Source organism: Cottoperca gobio, chromosome 17, assembly GCF_900634415.1.
Source record: "Cottoperca gobio chromosome 17, fCotGob3.1, whole genome shotgun sequence".
Classification (NCBI taxonomy): domain Eukaryota; kingdom Metazoa; phylum Chordata; class Actinopteri; order Perciformes; family Bovichtidae; genus Cottoperca; species Cottoperca gobio.
Window position 1 is genome coordinate 11,028,385 of NC_041371.1, and position 18,262 is coordinate 11,046,646.

At 42.3% G+C, this 18,262-nt stretch overlaps 1 protein-coding gene across 2 annotated transcripts in view; it reads right to left on the minus strand.

The window, feature by feature from the left end:
* Positions 1–18,262, minus strand: part of kmt2cb (lysine (K)-specific methyltransferase 2Cb) — a 61,882-nt gene that overhangs the window by 12,531 nt on the left and 31,089 nt on the right. For both annotated transcript variants that reach the window (XM_029452705.1, XM_029452704.1), the window contains exons 22-43: positions 18,161–18,232; positions 17,854–18,066; positions 17,194–17,313; positions 16,765–16,890; positions 16,548–16,678; positions 15,211–15,403; positions 12,393–12,485; positions 12,058–12,105; positions 10,939–11,079; positions 10,807–10,839; positions 10,339–10,479; positions 10,098–10,239; positions 9,772–10,007; positions 9,304–9,377; positions 7,946–8,143; positions 5,748–7,715; positions 3,498–3,811; positions 1,834–3,368; positions 1,628–1,739; positions 1,379–1,445; positions 924–984; positions 565–797 (exon numbers count right to left, since the gene is read on the minus strand). In XM_029452705.1, the coding sequence (XP_029308565.1) occupies positions 565–797; positions 924–984; positions 1,379–1,445; positions 1,628–1,739; positions 1,834–3,368; positions 3,498–3,811; positions 5,748–7,715; positions 7,946–8,143; positions 9,304–9,377; positions 9,772–10,007; positions 10,098–10,239; positions 10,339–10,479; positions 10,807–10,839; positions 10,939–11,079; positions 12,058–12,105; positions 12,393–12,485; positions 15,211–15,403; positions 16,548–16,678; positions 16,765–16,890; positions 17,194–17,313; positions 17,854–18,066; positions 18,161–18,232 (6,251 nt within the window). The remainder of the gene's footprint in view (positions 1–564; positions 798–923; positions 985–1,378; positions 1,446–1,627; positions 1,740–1,833; positions 3,369–3,497; positions 3,812–5,747; positions 7,716–7,945; positions 8,144–9,303; positions 9,378–9,771; positions 10,008–10,097; positions 10,240–10,338; positions 10,480–10,806; positions 10,840–10,938; positions 11,080–12,057; positions 12,106–12,392; positions 12,486–15,210; positions 15,404–16,547; positions 16,679–16,764; positions 16,891–17,193; positions 17,314–17,853; positions 18,067–18,160; positions 18,233–18,262) is intronic.

Here is an 18,262-nt window from a genome sequence, read left to right on the forward strand (position 1 = left end):
TGAATTCTTCAGTTTGTTCAGATATTATTTTTTCTAATCTATTTGGAGAGTAAATAGTTAGATGTAGCTCTTCAAGTTCAAACCTTGTACATACATATGTTCGATCAATTAGACTTATTTTTTAATATTTAATACTTATTAGATCTGCTCTATAGTTAATATACAGCCGAAGACGACACCTCGAAAATGTAAAAATAAGAATTGCAGGTAATAAAAAATATTTTCTCTTAAATCTTATATGTGTTCATCTTACCCTTACACCAATTCCACTGTGTCATCGCAAATAAGCTTGTGGTTAGAAAATAATATAGGTCTCCGATTAAACATTTTTTTTTCCATCTGTTATTTACTTAGACCTTATTTCAGCACCACACATCGTCCATAACACGGTCCTAAGCATGCCAAGCATGTGGGCAACTACTTCTGATGGAGGGCCAGATTTGGCCGATGGGCTGTTATTTGCCAATCTCTACTTTTAAACATTAAATTTTGCTCCAAAAGGACCAATGAAAGGACAATGCTTAGGGCAGCCATTGTGCAAAGGAGGGCTAAGATAGAATGTACCTGCTCCAATTGTTTCTGCACTACACCCTGCTGCTCTGTGACATGTTTGAGCTGTTCAGTGTCCTCCTCAGGGAACTCTCTCCCTGCCTTCTTAGCTGTTCTCTGCTTGGCAGACAGGGCTTTCTTAGACTTCCTGTGAGCCCCAATCTTCTCTTCCAGAAACTTCTGCTGCATTTGAAGTAGTTGCTGAGTCTCCTGGAGCCACTCCTCGTACTGAGCCCTCTGAGCATTGTCTGAGAGAAGAAAAAAGGCTCTTTTGTTAGCAATCTTGACAGCATGAAAAACAAACATCTTAACATTATTTCAAGGCCTGACAGACCATAAAGTTGAAAATGCATATACATTTTCAGAGAACTTACTGACAAATCCTGGTCCAAAGTTTGGAGGATTCGGTCTCGCTACTTGTGTCAATTTGCCATCCTGAAAGCAAGGTTGACAAATAAGTCATCATACATTTAGATATTTGTCACACATCAAGAAGAAGAAGACGTACTTTATTAATCCCTCAAGGGGAAATGTAATTTTAATTGTAGTATTATTTAAAATATATCTATATTTTTTTTTACACATCATAGGTCCAAAATACACACACATGAACAAGCAGGACTTATACACATGCAGTAAAAGAGAGGGGGCTGCCATGGTTAGGCGCCCCGAGCAGTTGGGGGTGAACTGGCACTTTTCCAGCTATTTGTCCACAATCCGTACTTGGTCCGTGTGGGGACTTGAACCGGCGACCCTCCGGTTACCAAGCAAAGTCCCTAAGGAATGAACTGCTGCCACCCTTAATCAAAGCAGATTATGATTCAATTACCTGCCCAACAACTTGTGGAGGAACTGGTGTGCTTTCAGGACAAGGTGCTGCAGGACCAGGAGGAAATCTGTAATAGAGCAAACCCACAACCATGCACCATTTAGTCATTCAATCAATCAAAGAAGCAATTCTTCAAATAGTTGCTTTAAAACCAAAACTATATATACACTACCACTACCAGTATTATATTTTCTACTCTAGAAAGAAATTTAAAGAAAATTCTTGTGGTAAACAAAGTGAGCTTTTTACCTGTTCATGACCATTGGGGTCATTCCCATGTTGTTCTGAACCATGACTTTGTTGATGCCTTTTAGGGCGACCATTTTAGCTTTCATGATCGGGTCAGTGATGGCATCAAAATCTGCAAATGACAAAGAATGCGCTCTCAGAATATAATTGTAATATCAAATATTAACTTATACCGACAACTACATGTTGTGGCCTAAATAATTTACCGATGTTGGGGAAGAAGGAGTCGCTGGAACGCTGTCGTATCATGGCTTGCATCTGCCTCTGTTGCTGTTGCTCCTGCCTCTCCTGGTCAAGGAGGTCCTGCAATAGGAGTGGCTGCTCCTCTAGCAGAAGAGGACGGTGTAGCTGTCCGTGCAGACTCAGCGCCTGGTTCAATGCTGCCTGCTGGGCCGGGGTCAGACCGCTCTGGTCCACCCCAAAGCTAGCCAAAGCAGCTTCTTCTACAGTGGTGGCGTCGGATAATGTAAGTCCGGAGGTATGCTGAGTGTCAGTGACTTGGTTCAGCTGGGGCATGAGTTTACCTCCTTGACTGACAGATTCAATGATTGGATTTAATGACTGCTCCTCTGGCTGCTGCTTAATGAGTAAACTAGACAGGACTGGGGTGGAGTCAGAGAGCACTCCTTGCTGGTTTGAGGTTAAGGTGTTTCCAGTGGCTTGCTGGTCTGCCACATCAGGGGGTTTCTGACAGTCCTTGACTTCGGTTTTAATTTGTTTCCCAAATGACAAAGAAGCAGAGTCCTGACTCCCAGGAGCTTCCAGCTTGACTTCAGCTGAAGACTGCTCACCTGAGGCCTCAGACTTAGCCAGGAGACATGCTGAACTGGATGACGCCTCACTTCCTGTGCTTGAGTTTCTGTGGATGTCTGTGGTGTCGGCATGATCATCCATAGGATCACTGAGATCCAGTTCCTCATTAAACAGGTCTTTCTTGATGTCATCTAGGTCAGGGTCTGTATAGGCAATGATGTCAAATTTCCCAGATGTTAAGAAGTCATCAAGGTGTAGGTCATTTGTCTCTAGATCTAAGTCTTTGCCATCTTCAGGATCCAAATTTAGGTTTTCCAAGTCAGCATCCACCAAGTCTTTCACCTCCACGTCCTCAAGATCTTTGACTGCTGATTCTTCTGCATCCAGTTTCTCCTCCACAGACACTGAGAGCGCCTCACTATGCCCAGTAGGGTGTGCATTAAGGATCATAGATGCTGCCATGTTCTGGGTCTCATTTGAAGCAGGCTGGCTCATGGATCTCATCATATGAGATTGTTTGAGTGCATGGTTTCCTGACATTTGGGCATGCTGATGAAGATTGTCCATGCTGGCAGATAGCTGTACATGACCAGTGTGTCTGGCCATGGGGTCTACCATCCTCGGCCCCTGACTTAAAGGGAACCTGGAATCGTGTGCTCCTGGAAATCCTGGTAGCCTTTGACCCTGCAACATGGGATCCATGTTGCCTCCTTGCATAGCACCAGGGGGAAATGGCATACGTGGCCTGTTGTCTATTGCTCTGTGTCGCAGCTCGATGAAAGGCTGGCCCATTATGTTGTGCTGCTGCACTGGCATACCACGTGGTGGGAAGTGCTGGGGAAGCCCCATAGGGTTGCCTCCCATACTCTTTGCCATTTCGGCAGACATGGTCCGTCTCATTTGAGGGATATCCTGCATTGGGTGTTGCCCCCGGGGATAGAACTCTTGTGCCCCATGAGGTCCTAGAACCCCAGGTGGAAATGCAAACCTGAAATACGACAAAAACAAATGTAATAAGAGAGGGAATGGCATTCCTAGATTTGTGCAGTGTTGTGTTATTGATTACAGAATACCTGAAACACAAAATGCTTAATAAAAAGAATATTATAATACAAACCTTGGTCCCTGATTTCTCAAATTAGGATCTCCTGGATGTGGGCCCCTGGGGAGTTGTCCCTCATTAGGGAAAGGGACACGTTGATCGCCTGGAAAAGGTCCAGGAAACCGCATTGGCCCTCTCATGGGTCCCTGTCCAGGATAAGGTGGAGGAGGCCGGTTAAACATTTCCCCCTGTTGCCCATGGCCCTCCTGGGGCCAGGGTCGTGGTGTTCCCGGGGTTATGTTGCCAACAGGCTCCTGAGGGCCCCTCTCCTGTCGAATAGCACTCCTCTGTTGCTGCTGCTTGAGGATTAGTTCTCTAATTCGTTGTCGCTACAAAACACAATAAGCATACAGACATTAAAGCCATTTTAAACACAATGTAAATGGGCCATGTATAGCTTACAATAATACTGCACATCTAGCTGTTAAGACAGATTGTCAGTTCATTTTGGCCTACTTAAATTCCACAGCGTATGTGTAGCTATGCACAACCCTCTGGAAATCCCTACCTGCCAGCTCAAAGCAGATTCAGGATTTCAAAATGTGTTCTACAGCAGTCAAATCCTGGTTAAAACAGGTACTACTCACCCTTTAAATTTAATGAACTACCAACTGCCCTCAAAATATTGTTGTGCATTCCACTGGGATATTTTAAAGCTTTATTATTTTATGTTTTTCATGATTATTTTAACTGTTTTTAATTCCTTGTTATTGTGTAGTTGTGTTTCTCTTTTGCTGTTGTGATCTTGTTTATGTTTCTTGTTCTCAAGTCTCTCTTGTAAAAGAGATCATCTAAATGACACTGCCCGAAGAAAAGAAAGAAAAGAAGATTAAATTAACTTGGCCAGAACTGTAATCATCACACCAGCTAGTAATTTTCTGTGTATTTAAGCAAATGCTCTATGTTTTGCGTTCCGTTTTGTTCGTTTAATTTCTCTGTTTTTTTGTGTGTTGTCATAGATGGTGGTTCTTGTTGTTAAATATTGTATGCACTGATTTAAGATTAAACTGTAATATGTACTTTTAATGCTTACTTCAACTATCAATTCCCATCAATAGACTGGTGTTGAAATTAGCTTTAGCTATATACACGTATACAGTACATCGGACACTATCTCTGCAACTGACAATGTTTCACTGTACTTGTCCCTAACAAATAAAGTCAAAAGGTCCCTTTTTTCTATCGGCAGCGATTGCTTCTTTGAATTCTGCAAATGCAAAAAAGTGTTTACTTCCTATACTTCACATGTTCTGTTCTGAACATACAATAAAATGTAGTCAAGATATGCATATGATGTTGATAAATAGCCAATTAGCCTTGCAAACTGATGTTAGCAGAGCACCTTTTCCAGATGAATGTTTCTTTGTTCGACAAGCTATGGTGCAGGACAAGACATGTGTTCATATCTATAAATTAGATAAGGAGACTTTAGAAGGAAAGCTAATGGGGTTGTTCTTCAAAGTCTGTGGTTATTGTGTTGTTAGCAGACTGCTGTCTGCCTTTAAAAGAAAGGTGACATTACTGCTTTATGCAAAGATTTGATTGACTGCATGGAAACAAGTTCTCAAGTTCTCTAGGTAGACAAGAGAAAAAACTGAATCTTGTAAGTTGGCCATCATTCCCTTTTTGTTAAAAATACATTTTCCAAACTACTGTTCGTTAGTGGTGAATATTGTATCAAGTGTGTTTTGTGTAGGTTCAAACCAAGTTACAGCCATGGTTAGGGTTAGATATTCAAACAGGTTGTAAACCCCCAGTATAACTATATTTACTTGGAAAAGAAAATGAAGACAAATGTAAAATGATTGCCAAATCTATCTGTTGTAATTGTCCCGAGTTCTTGGTCCAACTTTGAATTACTATCGGTAGCTGTGCACGCACACAGTTCTTCTAAGGAATATGATGATATGATGTTACAACATATATATTTTAGGTGTGCTCAATTAGGATTTTGCCTACAAATAAATGGTTTACATACAGTAATATGGCTAAGTGTGGGGGGGGGGGGGGGGGTTAGTGTGCTTGTGGTTCTTGCCATGTTGGACAAGAAATATCTCTAAAGCTCTCAATAACTGAACTGGTCAAACTCAAAATACGACCCAGGGTTGTTAAAAAATGTAATTAAAATAAATCCTTTAAAAACCTTGTTAAGAAATGTAAACAACTAAAATTAACAACATACCAGTGCAAAAACAAAATGTTGATAGTAATTAATGTATGAATGATGAGATTTATAATGGAACATAAACCCCAGTATTCGTGTACCTGTCGGAGTCTTTCCTCACTCTCAGCAAGAGCCACACCCTGAGCCTCAGAGGGACCACAAGGCATTTGTAGGTTGTTAGAAAGTTGGCCTAGATCTTGAGGGATAGTTCCATTGTTACCCACACATGATTGATCTTTCATTTCCATTTTCTCCATTGACTGTGGACGAGGGGTCATGGGGGCTTGCTCATATGGGTCATGGCCGGGTGTCTGACTGAGTCTTCTGGAGGGTGACTGAGTAAATCCATCTTCTGAAACACCAGGGTGTTTTGGTGTTTGTGAGCCTGGATGAGAAAAGGGCTCATGAAGTCTGCCTTGAGGTGAGGAGAAAAGATCCTGGCTTCCCATTAGTCCTAGCCTTGGCCCTTGTCTGCTGAGCACATCAGGACCAGGCCGTGGGGTCCCTGGAGGCTGGGCGTACGGGTCATTAAGCATTGGTCTTGAGGCCCCAGGCTGGGAAAACATGTCACTATTCCCTGGCCTTGATGTCCCAGGTGTACTTGTAAATGGCTCTATTAGACCCCTCTGGCTAGAAAACCTCTCTACAACAGAGGGCCGTGGAGTACCTGGTGACTGAGCATAAGGGTCCATTGAGTGGGAAGGTGACATCCTCTGTCCAGGGTGCGACTGATGAGTGAACTGGTTCATCCCACTGGGGCGAGGAGTAGAAGGAGCCTGTGAATAAGGGTCTGAGGATAGGTTCAGGTTGTTTGAAGGCTGACCATAGTTGTCATGTGGACGTGGGGTGCCAGGAGGTCGGGCATAGGGCTCAAAAAATGGCCGAGGTTGACCACCGAGTTCATTGATGGATCGTTGGTTGCCTGTTGACTGAGAAAAAGGGTCAGCAGCTAACTTGTTGGGACCAGAGGGTTGGGCAAAGGGGTCATATGTGAAGTGGTCAGGCCTTGGAGTGGAAGGTGCATGGGCATACGGATTTCTAGACATTTGAGCCATGGGCCCTGGCTGAGCAAATGAGTGCCCCTGAGGGTGATGCTGGCCCATTCTAGGAGGACTGGTGAAGTTGTCATTACCAGACGGCCTTGGGGTATGCGGAGGCTGAGCATAGGGGTCATTCTGCAGATTCTGGGAGAACCTGTCACCAGGATGTGGACCTGGTCGGTTGAAGGGATCCTGAGCCTGAGGAGGGGGCATAGGTGTTTTGAACAGAGGGACCAAGCCGGACTCATTACTTCCAGGAATTGGCGTTAGTAAAGGCCTTGAGTAAGGGTCAGACAAGATCATCCTGTTCTGGGCCATGCGCTGATAGGTCTCATTTCTTATCATGGGCCTGGAGTATGGGTCTCTGCCTGGAGAACCCATTGGGGGCCTTCCCTGAGCAGCTTGACTGGCCCTGGGGGGACCCATGGGCTTCAGGAAAGGGTCCATTTCCCCGGTTGGCCTTGGGGTGTCAGGCGGTTTGGCATAAGGGTCACTGCTCATGGAAGTTGGAGAGCCAAAAGATTCATGAGCAGGAGAGGGCCTCCCTCTGTCCTGCTGCTCCATCAAGGATGTGGGGGATTTACCAGATTCCACAGGCATTCTGCGACATGCATTTGGCCCGAGAGTTGGCGGCCTTGGGGTCCCAACCATCTTGGCATATGGGTCCCATGGGGAAGAGGGTCTGGAGCCAGAGGAACCGGGTGAGAATACCTGCGGGGACTGAGGTTGGGAGGAAGAGCCAGATGGAGGGGGAGGTGGGGGTCGTAAGAACACATCCTCTGGGGGACCTGAAGTGGGCGTCCCTGGTAGCTGCGGCCTGGCAAAGCCATCTTTAGAATTGAGTGGCTGCATGGGGGACATGCTGCCATTGCTGGGCTGGGAGGCTGGGCTCTGGTTTCCACTGTTGTTGCCATCTCCCTCTAACTGGCTGTTGGTCTGCTGCTGTTGCTGGAGTTGCTCATTCTTAACTTGCTCCAATTTCTGAGTGGCTTCAATTTTGGCTTGCTGTTTGCTTTTCTGCCTCATTTGCTGTTGGAAGGACACAGTGAAAAGTGGGGTTAGACATCAAAAAAGGATGCAGCAAATATCAGTCTCATGCCAAAAATTAACTGGACCTACTAACCACCAATGTCACCAGGGTTAATGTGGAGGATAGTGCAGTTGTTTAGGGGAGCTTTACTAAACCACCACTTCTTAGCTGTCTTAATATAAAGTGGACCTGCCGCTGCATTCCCTGACTTCATTGCATACACTCTTACCTGTCTAAACTTCCACTCTTGTTCATGCTCTGACTCTTTTGGTTTCAAAGGGTCTTTAAACAGCAGTTCTGTGTCTAGTGGTATGTTGGGATCAAACACCTCAGGGGGCTGTTGCTGTGGATGGTGCCTCTTCACCGTCTCATTCGACATCTGGACTTTGTTGATGCGCAGGGCTGCTCGGTTATCTCTTGCCTTTTGCTAAACAGCAAATCAATCACAATCGCAAAACAAAAACACATCAAATACTTCATAAGAACAAGATTGCAAAAAAAAAAATAAAAAAAGATTAAAAAAAGATTCCCTATGCCACCCTAATTATCTAAAAACAAGTGTGATACTGATCATTTTCACTCATACTATTACAAAAAACTGCGGTGTATGTAACATTAAATTCTCTTTCATAGCGTTTTTTTCTCAATATCTCACTATGATATATGGAGGCTTCAGTATTGGCAGGCAAGTTCAAATCAAAAGATGACATCAACTACTGATCTAACTACCCGATAGCAGACTTTATGCTCAGAACAGTGCGATGGATAAGAGGTATGGGTTGAAGACCAATTAGCATTAGCACCAACATCTCGAATAAAAACAACCCAAAACAGGGTATATGAAATCACCAAAGTGCTGGTTGTTTGTTAACATTGCTATGCTGGTACATAAAATAGTGGGGGTTGGAAAGCTACAACATGCACAAAGAAAAGAAAATACTCTCTCTGACCATATCCATCTTGTTTGTATTCCAGAAACATGAATGGAGGTTCCCTCCTCATCGGCAAAGAATTGACACTTGGTGGTGACAGTGAGAGAGGAGTCTCCATCCCTGCTACTGGATTGCCATTTTACTCACACCACTTAGTAACTTGACCTATTTGTACTGTATATGGAGCTCAGGGTGGAGGTCATCCTGCTACTTTAACTCAGGTATCTTAATAGTTGGGATGTGCGCCATGATAAGTGGGAGATCAAAAGAAAAAGCCATGAAAGAGAACTGCCACCATGTAACCAGTAATAAATTACCCTTACAATCACAACTGCAGGGTATTTGTTTTTATTCAAGACTCTGGCCTTCCAGATAAAATTACTTCTTGTGAACTTAATTACTGAGACCAAAGTGAGTTCTAACATGGAGCAGGCCTTCCTATGTTAATTAGTTCATCTGTGAATGGCCGGATTTCAAATTGCGTTGGCAAGAGACAAGAGGCAAGAGGCCAGATGCGATAAAGGAGTCCGCCTTCTGCATACTAATATGTCAGTGCAACTAACAGTGACAGATTGATGTCTGGCATGGTTCAAAGTGTTAATGGTTTGAGATAGTTGCAGAAAATCTGCAAATTCAACAGTGTGAGTGATCTTACCACATATGGGGCCCTGTCTTGTGAACTAGCTTTCCTCCAAAGTTTTGCAATTTGCTTTACTCTTGTAGACCAGTCTGTTGAAAGAATAAGAGGAGTAGTCATGCCAACAGTCTCACAGAACATACAAGGTAATGTTTTGTACTGAGAGGCAGAATTAACAGCAATGATGACAATAAAAAAAACACGGACAAAGGGGAAAACTGTGTTAAAATATATATATATATATATATATATATATATATATATATATATATATATATATATATATATATATATATATATATATATATATATATATATATATATATATATATATATATATATATATACATACACACACACACACATATATATATATATATATACATACATATATATATATATATACATACATATACACACACACACACACACACACACACACACACACACATACACACACACACACATATACATACACACACAAACCTGGGTATTCTTCTTTGAGGTTGGGGAAATTGACATTGGTATATAAGACAGGCGCTACAGTGGCTAGCTCTCCAAGGGTCTCCTCCTTCTCCCACTTGAGTGTACTCCTTTGGGCATTTGACATGGCTTCAGTCTCCCCCTCAGGTAGAGGTCCAGGGGTTGCAGGGTCAGAGCCATGGGTAGGGGAGGCCCATGGACCAACTTCCTCTCTAGGCATCTGATTAAACTTTCTATCCCTGTAACAACAAAGGGAAACAACTCATCAATTACAACACTCATCAATTGTGGCGTACTTAATTGTTTAAAGGAAGGAAGCAGTACATTACCTTGGATTGTCATTGAAAGGCATACGGTTAAGGGGGGAGAAATCTTCTGGGATGCAGGGCCCTGCTCCTGGATTTGTAGGAAAGCGTTGGTTTGGTCCCATCATACCATTGATCATTGGCATCCTTGGAAACATAGGATTCCCTACACAAATGTTTTAAGAGGTGAATTAGATGCATAGATTTTCAAAAACAACAGATTCAAATGCTACTCCTGACAACGACGAGGTGCTTAATGATTTACCTGTGTTTGTGTGAGGCATACTAGTGCCAGGTGTGGCCGGGAGGGGACCATGGGGGTGAGGCACCTGTGGTGGAGGTGGTTGGCTCGTGCTGGGGCTAAGGACTGCTGTGAAGAGATCCTCCACATCTTTGCCCTCCAGCTCTGTAACAGATTGTAACAATACAATGTTATGTTTGCATATAATATGCATTAAGATAAGAGTAAAGGTGGGTAAGAAATAATTAACTGCATTGTCAGATTGTATTCATTCTGTATCCATTATTAGAGATAACTGGATATCTGTTTGCTTTTTTTTGCCTAAAAGACATTTATCTCACTAACCTGTGAAACATTATTTAGCAAAACACTGAACATTGGTCCAAGTGCTATAACAACACTGCATAGGGAATTCAGTCACATTAAATGTAGGACAATGATGGTTCCAAGCTTACAGTTTTTGCAACAAAAAAAAGGATTAAAATTACAAACCTGGAATTTTGTAAAGTTTGCTGAGGATTGATTCTGAAACAACAAAATAAATCAATCATTATTCATCCTGTATGAAGTTTTTACAGTGCAAGACAAATGAAAGTGCATGGACGTCCGGTCTCCCTCACTGACCATCAGTGACCATCTTGTCCAGCTCTGGGCTGAGAATGCCGTCCAGGTGTTCCTCTGGGAGGGTTCGAGGAGTCCTCCGGCCAGCCTGAGAATGGAGCGCCATTGGGGAACAGTCTGCCAGGGGCCCAATGTCCAGACCAGCTGTGGAAACACACACAGACATACAAAAACAAATCATAAGACGCACGCACACACACATACACACATAGAAACCAACAAAATACCCCGACAAAGAACGTGATCATAAATATAGACGTGAAGTAAGAACATGTTTATTGTCTTAACAGCCTGAGGAATGCAATCAAAACTGAACAGTATATGATTACAGCTCCTCTGGGTTCTTGTGTTGTTTAAAAGCAGTGTTTTGGGAAATGTGAAGAGACAGGTCACACTAATTCTCAGTAAAAGCTACTTGAATGTTTAAAATATTGCTCTGGCCCCACAATTACATTGGAGTTCTTTACTAAACACCTATTGATTTCTGTAAAAAAAAAAAAAGAAGCCGTCAATCAGCTTTTACATTGCTGATCCATTCATAAGAAAACCCATATAAATACATAACCTGGGTTACGACACTGCTAGCAGATTCTGTCAAAATTATGCTCGAATTTCTATCCAGCCATCACTGCCAAAAGGTTTTCCTACTCCTGTCTATACTTTCCATTTCTTCAACACAAAACTTTCTGCCAATATAAGGATGGATGCAACCATTAATTGGCAATATTTGTATTAGGACAGTATTTTATCAGCCCATAAGGCACTTATTTAATGCCAAAACGTCCTCATCAGTTTGTTTCTTTGCTATCTTGAGGACATCTTTAGATCAGAAGGTTTTTATCTATTCTTATTTATTTAAAAATGTCACCGCAGTGAGAGGGTTTATTTAGGAGGCTCACGAACAAAGACTGACACACCATACGCATTTGAGTGAACACTGTGCACTGGGTTAGGTAAGCACTAAGCAGTTTATGGGTGTTAAAGCAATCTGAAATGGTTGAGAAAAAGCTATGTATGTAGTATGAAGCAGCTTATATACATGCACACTCAAAATAGAGACACACACTGTAAGGGAGGAAGAATGCACTAAAGCAAGGGATTAGTAGGCCATAGCACCCTTACCAAAAGGAGGAGGTGAGCTGTCAACCTGGAAGGGGCAAAAATCAAGACCTACAAGGACCCAAAACCAGATCACATGAGTGAAAAAAAAGACAAGCACAACACGCTTCAGACAATGTAAACAAAAAGATAAAAACCAAATATGAACAAAAAGTATTGTTAAAGAATGTGACATTTAAAAAAAATTAATAAAAATCATTAAGTTGTGAAAGTAAAATAAACTTGCTGTCGGAGGAAATTTCTGAAACCAGGAGGAAAAGATTTGGTAAACCCACGGCTAGGTGACTAACTATAAATAAATTGCCACTGTGACTGGCTGTGAGATATATATGACGCACCAGAGTCACTGCTTGGCTTTCCGAGCATTCCCAAGATGTCTGCATCAGTGTTCAGAACATCAGATAGATCAACTAATGGTTCCTCAGACGTCTCTGTAGATGGGGGGGAAAAAAGGAAGAAACAAAAAAAGAAAGAAAAACCAAACCGTCACAAATCATAATTGATGGCGATGTTGAACGGACATGAGAATGTGATTTGGAACCATTTCTTTTAGATGACGCAAGTAGAATTTGGTCTCGAGTTAACAAGAAAAGAAACTGTATGTAGACAATAGCTTACATTGCAGCTTCTGAAAGACTTGAAATGTACTACACCAAATGCATCTTCCAAAATGATTTTTCTAACTGATTAAAGCGACTGTCAGAGAATTAATGCAAAACATGAGAACATACTGAAACATATTTAAGTTGGACAACACTGTTCTCCATCTTAAACATTGTGGAATCATGAAGATGGTGCGAAATGCTCTTCACCCAAGCACGGTACAGTCAGTTCTATGCTGCAGCCTTTCCCCTAGAAAATGTTCTATTTTCTTATTATCATCATCTGGAGGTCAGTCATCAAGGTTACAGCATTTTATTTCTTCATTTTATAAGTTAAAACTGATGGTTCATTTCATATTTCTCCCTTTCAAAATTGCAGCACACCATTTTCTGATTCAAAACCAGCCCTTATACCTGGTAGTACCACCAGATACCCAACTGATTTTTAAACCACACTTTACTTCAAACTAACCAACTGTTCCAAAACTTAATATTAAAGATCAAACATTAACTATCAAATAACCTAACCTCAAGCATCGTTAGCTACACTTAAATGTACTTTTGTTACAATTTTGTACATTGGTCTCTGCTTATAAAAGTTGTATATTGTCACATATTCAGTTGTGTATTTGTTTTTTCCCCAGTAATTTGAGATTTGTTGGACTGAGGACTTGGAACACGACCAAAACACCTAAAATCCCGGTTTACTTCTATTGCAGTTTAGCTACTGGCTGCGACAAGGAACACATGTTATCAGTCTAGTTATAATAGTTTTCTGCTGTTTATATACAGTACACTTCAGTTTCAGGTATAGATTTTGACTGCATGGACGTTAGTGCGTGGTGTGTTGCCAAACACTTTGATGGTGGTGGCTGCGCTCCATCTGGCCCTGTTTGTGTGCTGCATAGTATGCAGCGCCAAAACTGGGGAAATGATTTGTAGGCAGCAGGTATGATGTGGAATCCATCAGCTGGTGTTAAAACAGTGACAAGTAGTGTGGCTGTGCTTCTTGTTGAAGAGGGGTTGCACTTAGTATACTATAAAACAGGTAAAGACCATATTTGGCAACATAAGAAACCCGCTGTGTGTGTATGTGCATGATATTTTGATTCATTGCAAACTTCTAATTCAATCTTTGGACATCTTAAGAGTGTTTGCAAAGACGGTATGACACCATTCGCATTCAGCCTTGACAAGTCACCGGGACTATTCTGTTTCAGACACGTGGCATTTCCCCCCCCCCCCTCTTGCTGCAAAACATTGCACAACGAATGTCATTCAGGTCAGCACAAGGGGCATGTGCTATGTCATGTAAAATTGAGAGAAAGGTCGAGAGAGCAAGAGACAGAGTGAGAGGGCAGACGAGACAGAACGAGCTTGCAGAAAGAACAGAAACAGAAACTTCACTTTATTTGGTACTCATGGAGTGGAATTCTATGCCATTCTTTAGTGTCGCAGTAACACTGCAGTTACACAAATGAGTCTGTGGACACTAAGGACCAGAGATTAACCTTTGACACTAACTTTGTTTTGTATGAATGGCTAAAATGCAGTTTGAACACGTGTTCAGTGGACCTTTGTCATACCCATTTACTCCTGTGTGAAAAGGGTTAATACTCTCAGGGGTGATGACACTTGCAGGGACACGGGGGAGAAACGCATGGAATAAAAGACAATGTTATGCAAAATGCCAAAAATATAAAGATACCCCTGTTGTGTCAGGCTTTTCCAATATCGGCATTCACTCCTTTCCAGTAGAGTTGGGTATCATTTGGATTTGAATGATTTTGATTCTGCTCATCGATTTCGGTTCTTAACTGTTCTTCATTTCGATTCTTTGAGAGGGTCACTTGCTTATTTCACAAGGAAGTTGCCTATTTAAAAAAAAAACCTTTACACACATTTATATTCACCATTCACTTTATAAATGCATAGTTAAATGTGGTTGCGGTTATCTTTTTTTTCATTCACAAGTTAGTTCTGATTGGTGCAATTTGAGATGTTACAATTGCCCCCGGTCTCCCCTACTATAACACTGAAACCCACCAAAATGTGGCGGGCAGTAAATACTATCAGCCAGCTGCCAGATCGCGTCACTGCTGGCAAAAGTCAAAAAATAATAAATCACTTCATTCAAATAGTTTTCCACACCTTGCTTCACGAGCTACATACCGACTTCGCTCTACTCTGCCAGAGTCTGTCTCACAATCTATAGCGTACGGCCTACTGTGTTCACAACTCTAACAAATCTTCCGATAGTGCCGAGACAAAACAAAAAGTGTCGCTTAGCGGATCGTGACCAAGTCCAGAAGGGGTGCCGATGTGCGCATTTTGGAACCGATGAGCAGAACTGAAGTTTTTAGTTTTTTCTGGGTACCGGTACCTGGCATTTAGATTTGGTCCTTACTTGGAACAGAGTTTCGGTTCCCAACCCAACTTTCCAGGTCTTATTTAAGCCATTTAGTTATTTGGTGAAATCTAATATTAGTCCAACGCTTTGAATAAAGGAATCATATCCATGGTCCCGGGGAACTAAAGTGATATGTATACGTACGTGCTGCTGCTGGTCTGGTGGAAAGGGATGTTGCGGAGGCGCTGAGCAGAGGGTCTGACGAAGGGTCCAGGAAGCTGGTGGTGGGGTGCTTCCTCTCCACTTGGCTTTGCCCTTCTTCCATTAAGCCTGATTCGACCCCCTGCTGCCTGCTCTGCTTGCTTTTGTCCAGCAGGTCCTTTCCAAAGAATGCCTCCTGAACATGACAACACAAAGCACTGGTCAAATCCCTGTGTTGACACTTTCCTTCAAGCACCGTTAGTTTACCTTTCCTGACATCCTTCTTGGAAAACACATCCCCATGTCACATAGAGATTATTAAGCACACATTGAAGGCCCATGAGAACTGACCCAAGTGAAACGGAGGAGCTCTGGAACTAACAGTCATGTTGCTGCTGACCTCCCTTTTGTCAGCCCCTACCACCCCCAAACCACTTATACCCACAAGTCATCTACTATCCTCAAAGACATGTAACTGCAGCTCCCTGCTGCACAGAGACATTAAAAGCCCAACGTGTTGCTAATTCAATAATTAATGAAATGCGCTTCACTGTGTTGGACCTTTAGGTTGGACTGAACATCCCCGACTGTGTGGGATAAAGAGCAGCACTGACAGCTGCCGGTGTCTTAATTCAGATCACACATCTATGTTTTGGCCAACAAAAGGTGACACCGAGATGTCGGCTAGAGACAAGGAACCTTGAAGTCAACTCCAGCTAAGCTTTTGTATATCAATTCACAACTCAGACAGGAGCCATTAAAAGAGCCCGATCAGAGACGAGTATCCTCTACAGTGAGTTCCTTTAGGCTGTTCCTCTTTAAAAAAAGCTCACAGAAGGGGAACCGTGCACCAAGGTTCTGTAAGTGGTTTCCAGGCAATGTACTTTGGATTCCCTACCCTCCCAAGGGTGGGATAAAAGGCATTTTATGAAGATATGGCATGACAAGACTAGACATATGCATATGAACAGGAGGCTTGTAAAAGAATAAAACTGAAATAGATCAACTGATGAAGTAAGCTGCTTTAACTAACAAAATACTTTTTTTCTCGTCACAAATGTGCTTTTTAGAATATGCAATGTTTAAAATATGGTGTGGTCAAATGAGCCGAGTAAAATTATTAAAAAGTTGATTATTATTCAAGGTAGTGATTTGTGTACAAAATTGAAAACAAATTCTTAGCAGAGTTATAAAACCCCCAGAATGGTCTAGAGGGGTTTACTCTGTGTGGTTACACGCAGATACAAAAATGTCAGATTATATGACCATTCGATTTATACGCAGTATTTGTTTGCCGGTCGTGTCAAACAGTAAGAACGTTCTTTCAAAAGGTAACAGACCTGCAGGTAGGCGGGAAAAGCTTCCTCCAGTTTTGTTTTCTTCTTTCTGTAGCGTTTCTTAATTTTTTCTGGGACCTCTGGTCCAGGGGGCGTCTCATCCACAGGAGTATCAGGCAGAGCCTCTGTCCATCCTACAAATAAAAAGTAAAAATATTACATCATATACAAAAATAAATGTTGTAATACAGATGTGTATAGATATTATTTGGGTACAGACCCTCATCTTTTCCAAAGGGATTCTCTGACACGGAGCCAGTGGAATCCTTTCTGCAGAGGGATCGTTTGGCTTTGCCTGGACCTTGACCTGGACGGCTCCTCTGGCGGACCATGAACCCACCAATACCTTGAAAGGAGAAATTTGCCATTTATTAACAATACATCAATACATATACTCACAAAAAAATAAATAAGAATCATAATTACTACAATCATGAAGTTGATATAAATTTGAGGTATATTGAGTTTGATTGTATGGTTTTATTAATTGTCCAAGTGCGTTCAGCATGAAGGCTCAGAAACCCTAGATAGAGCCCTGTGCACATCAGAGGCCCTGAGATGGCAGTGCTTTGCTACAGCTACAACGTCGGGCATGTACTGCACCATTTTACGCTTCAGAGGAGCTGTCTCCTTCAATCAGGTGCCCTACCCGGCCGGTACGGTTTCCTCTTCCTCTTCTTGCCGCCGTCGGCCCCCTTGGAGTCGTCTTCTGCTGGCTCTCGCTCGAGGCTCGAGTCAGACTTCGCCTCACAATCTAGGAGCTCCGCCTCTACAAAGAGGGAGAGAGAGCATTGATGATGAGTGACAGCCCTGCGGCAGAGAACACCCCAGCCAGGCTTCTCAACACAGCCACCAGGGTCAATTCTATCTGAACTGCACTCAGTGGCAGGACATTAGCCTGATTGAAATTAAAATCACCAGTACCATTACTAAGGACCTTTTTTTCCAGTGAGACTTTCTCTTTTTTTTTTTTTTTTTTTTTTTTTTTAAATGGCTAGTAGACTTTGAAGAATAAATATATATGGTTAGATAAGAGGTAAACTCATTTTATTACAAATAACTGGCAATCATCTGAATTGATAATATAAACCATTAAAAAGAAATCTGTGATGTGGGCTACATTCTGTTAATGTAGACTGTCAAACATATCAGAATCAAGTGTAAAATGTAAAGCTGGATAATGATGAAAAACTTTAAAAGTCAAACTGGGAGAGGAAAAAAAGCCAACACTGATATTCCAAGTCACTACTGTACTGGAGGCCTCAGATAAGCAGTCTGAAAGGAGAAGATTGTGCAAGAAAACAAGTACCTCTGTTGTCCTCCGTGTCTTCATCACGAGAGAGCTCTGAGAGGGGGTCTACATGAGCCTGAAGCACTGCCACACTGTTCTGGTTAATGATCTTCAGCTTCAGCTTCGGCTTTTGTTTCCTGCGCCGTGACGCTGTAGCAGACAAGCTCTGGAGCTGGCAAAGCCCCGACTCTGTCAAACAAACACCATCCTGGGTGTAGGTCCTCGATAGATCTGAAAAACAAAGATGGCCAGAATGAGCATAAATCACCCTCTTTTGCAGAGAAAGACAGTCTTTATTTTGCTTTGAATAATCCATTGAATTTACCCATTTCTTTAGCCTTTGTGACAATCTGCGTCATAACTACAGGCTCAATGGCGTCTCTGGCCTTGGTCACAACTGCAACAGCACAGGACACAAAAGGCGTTA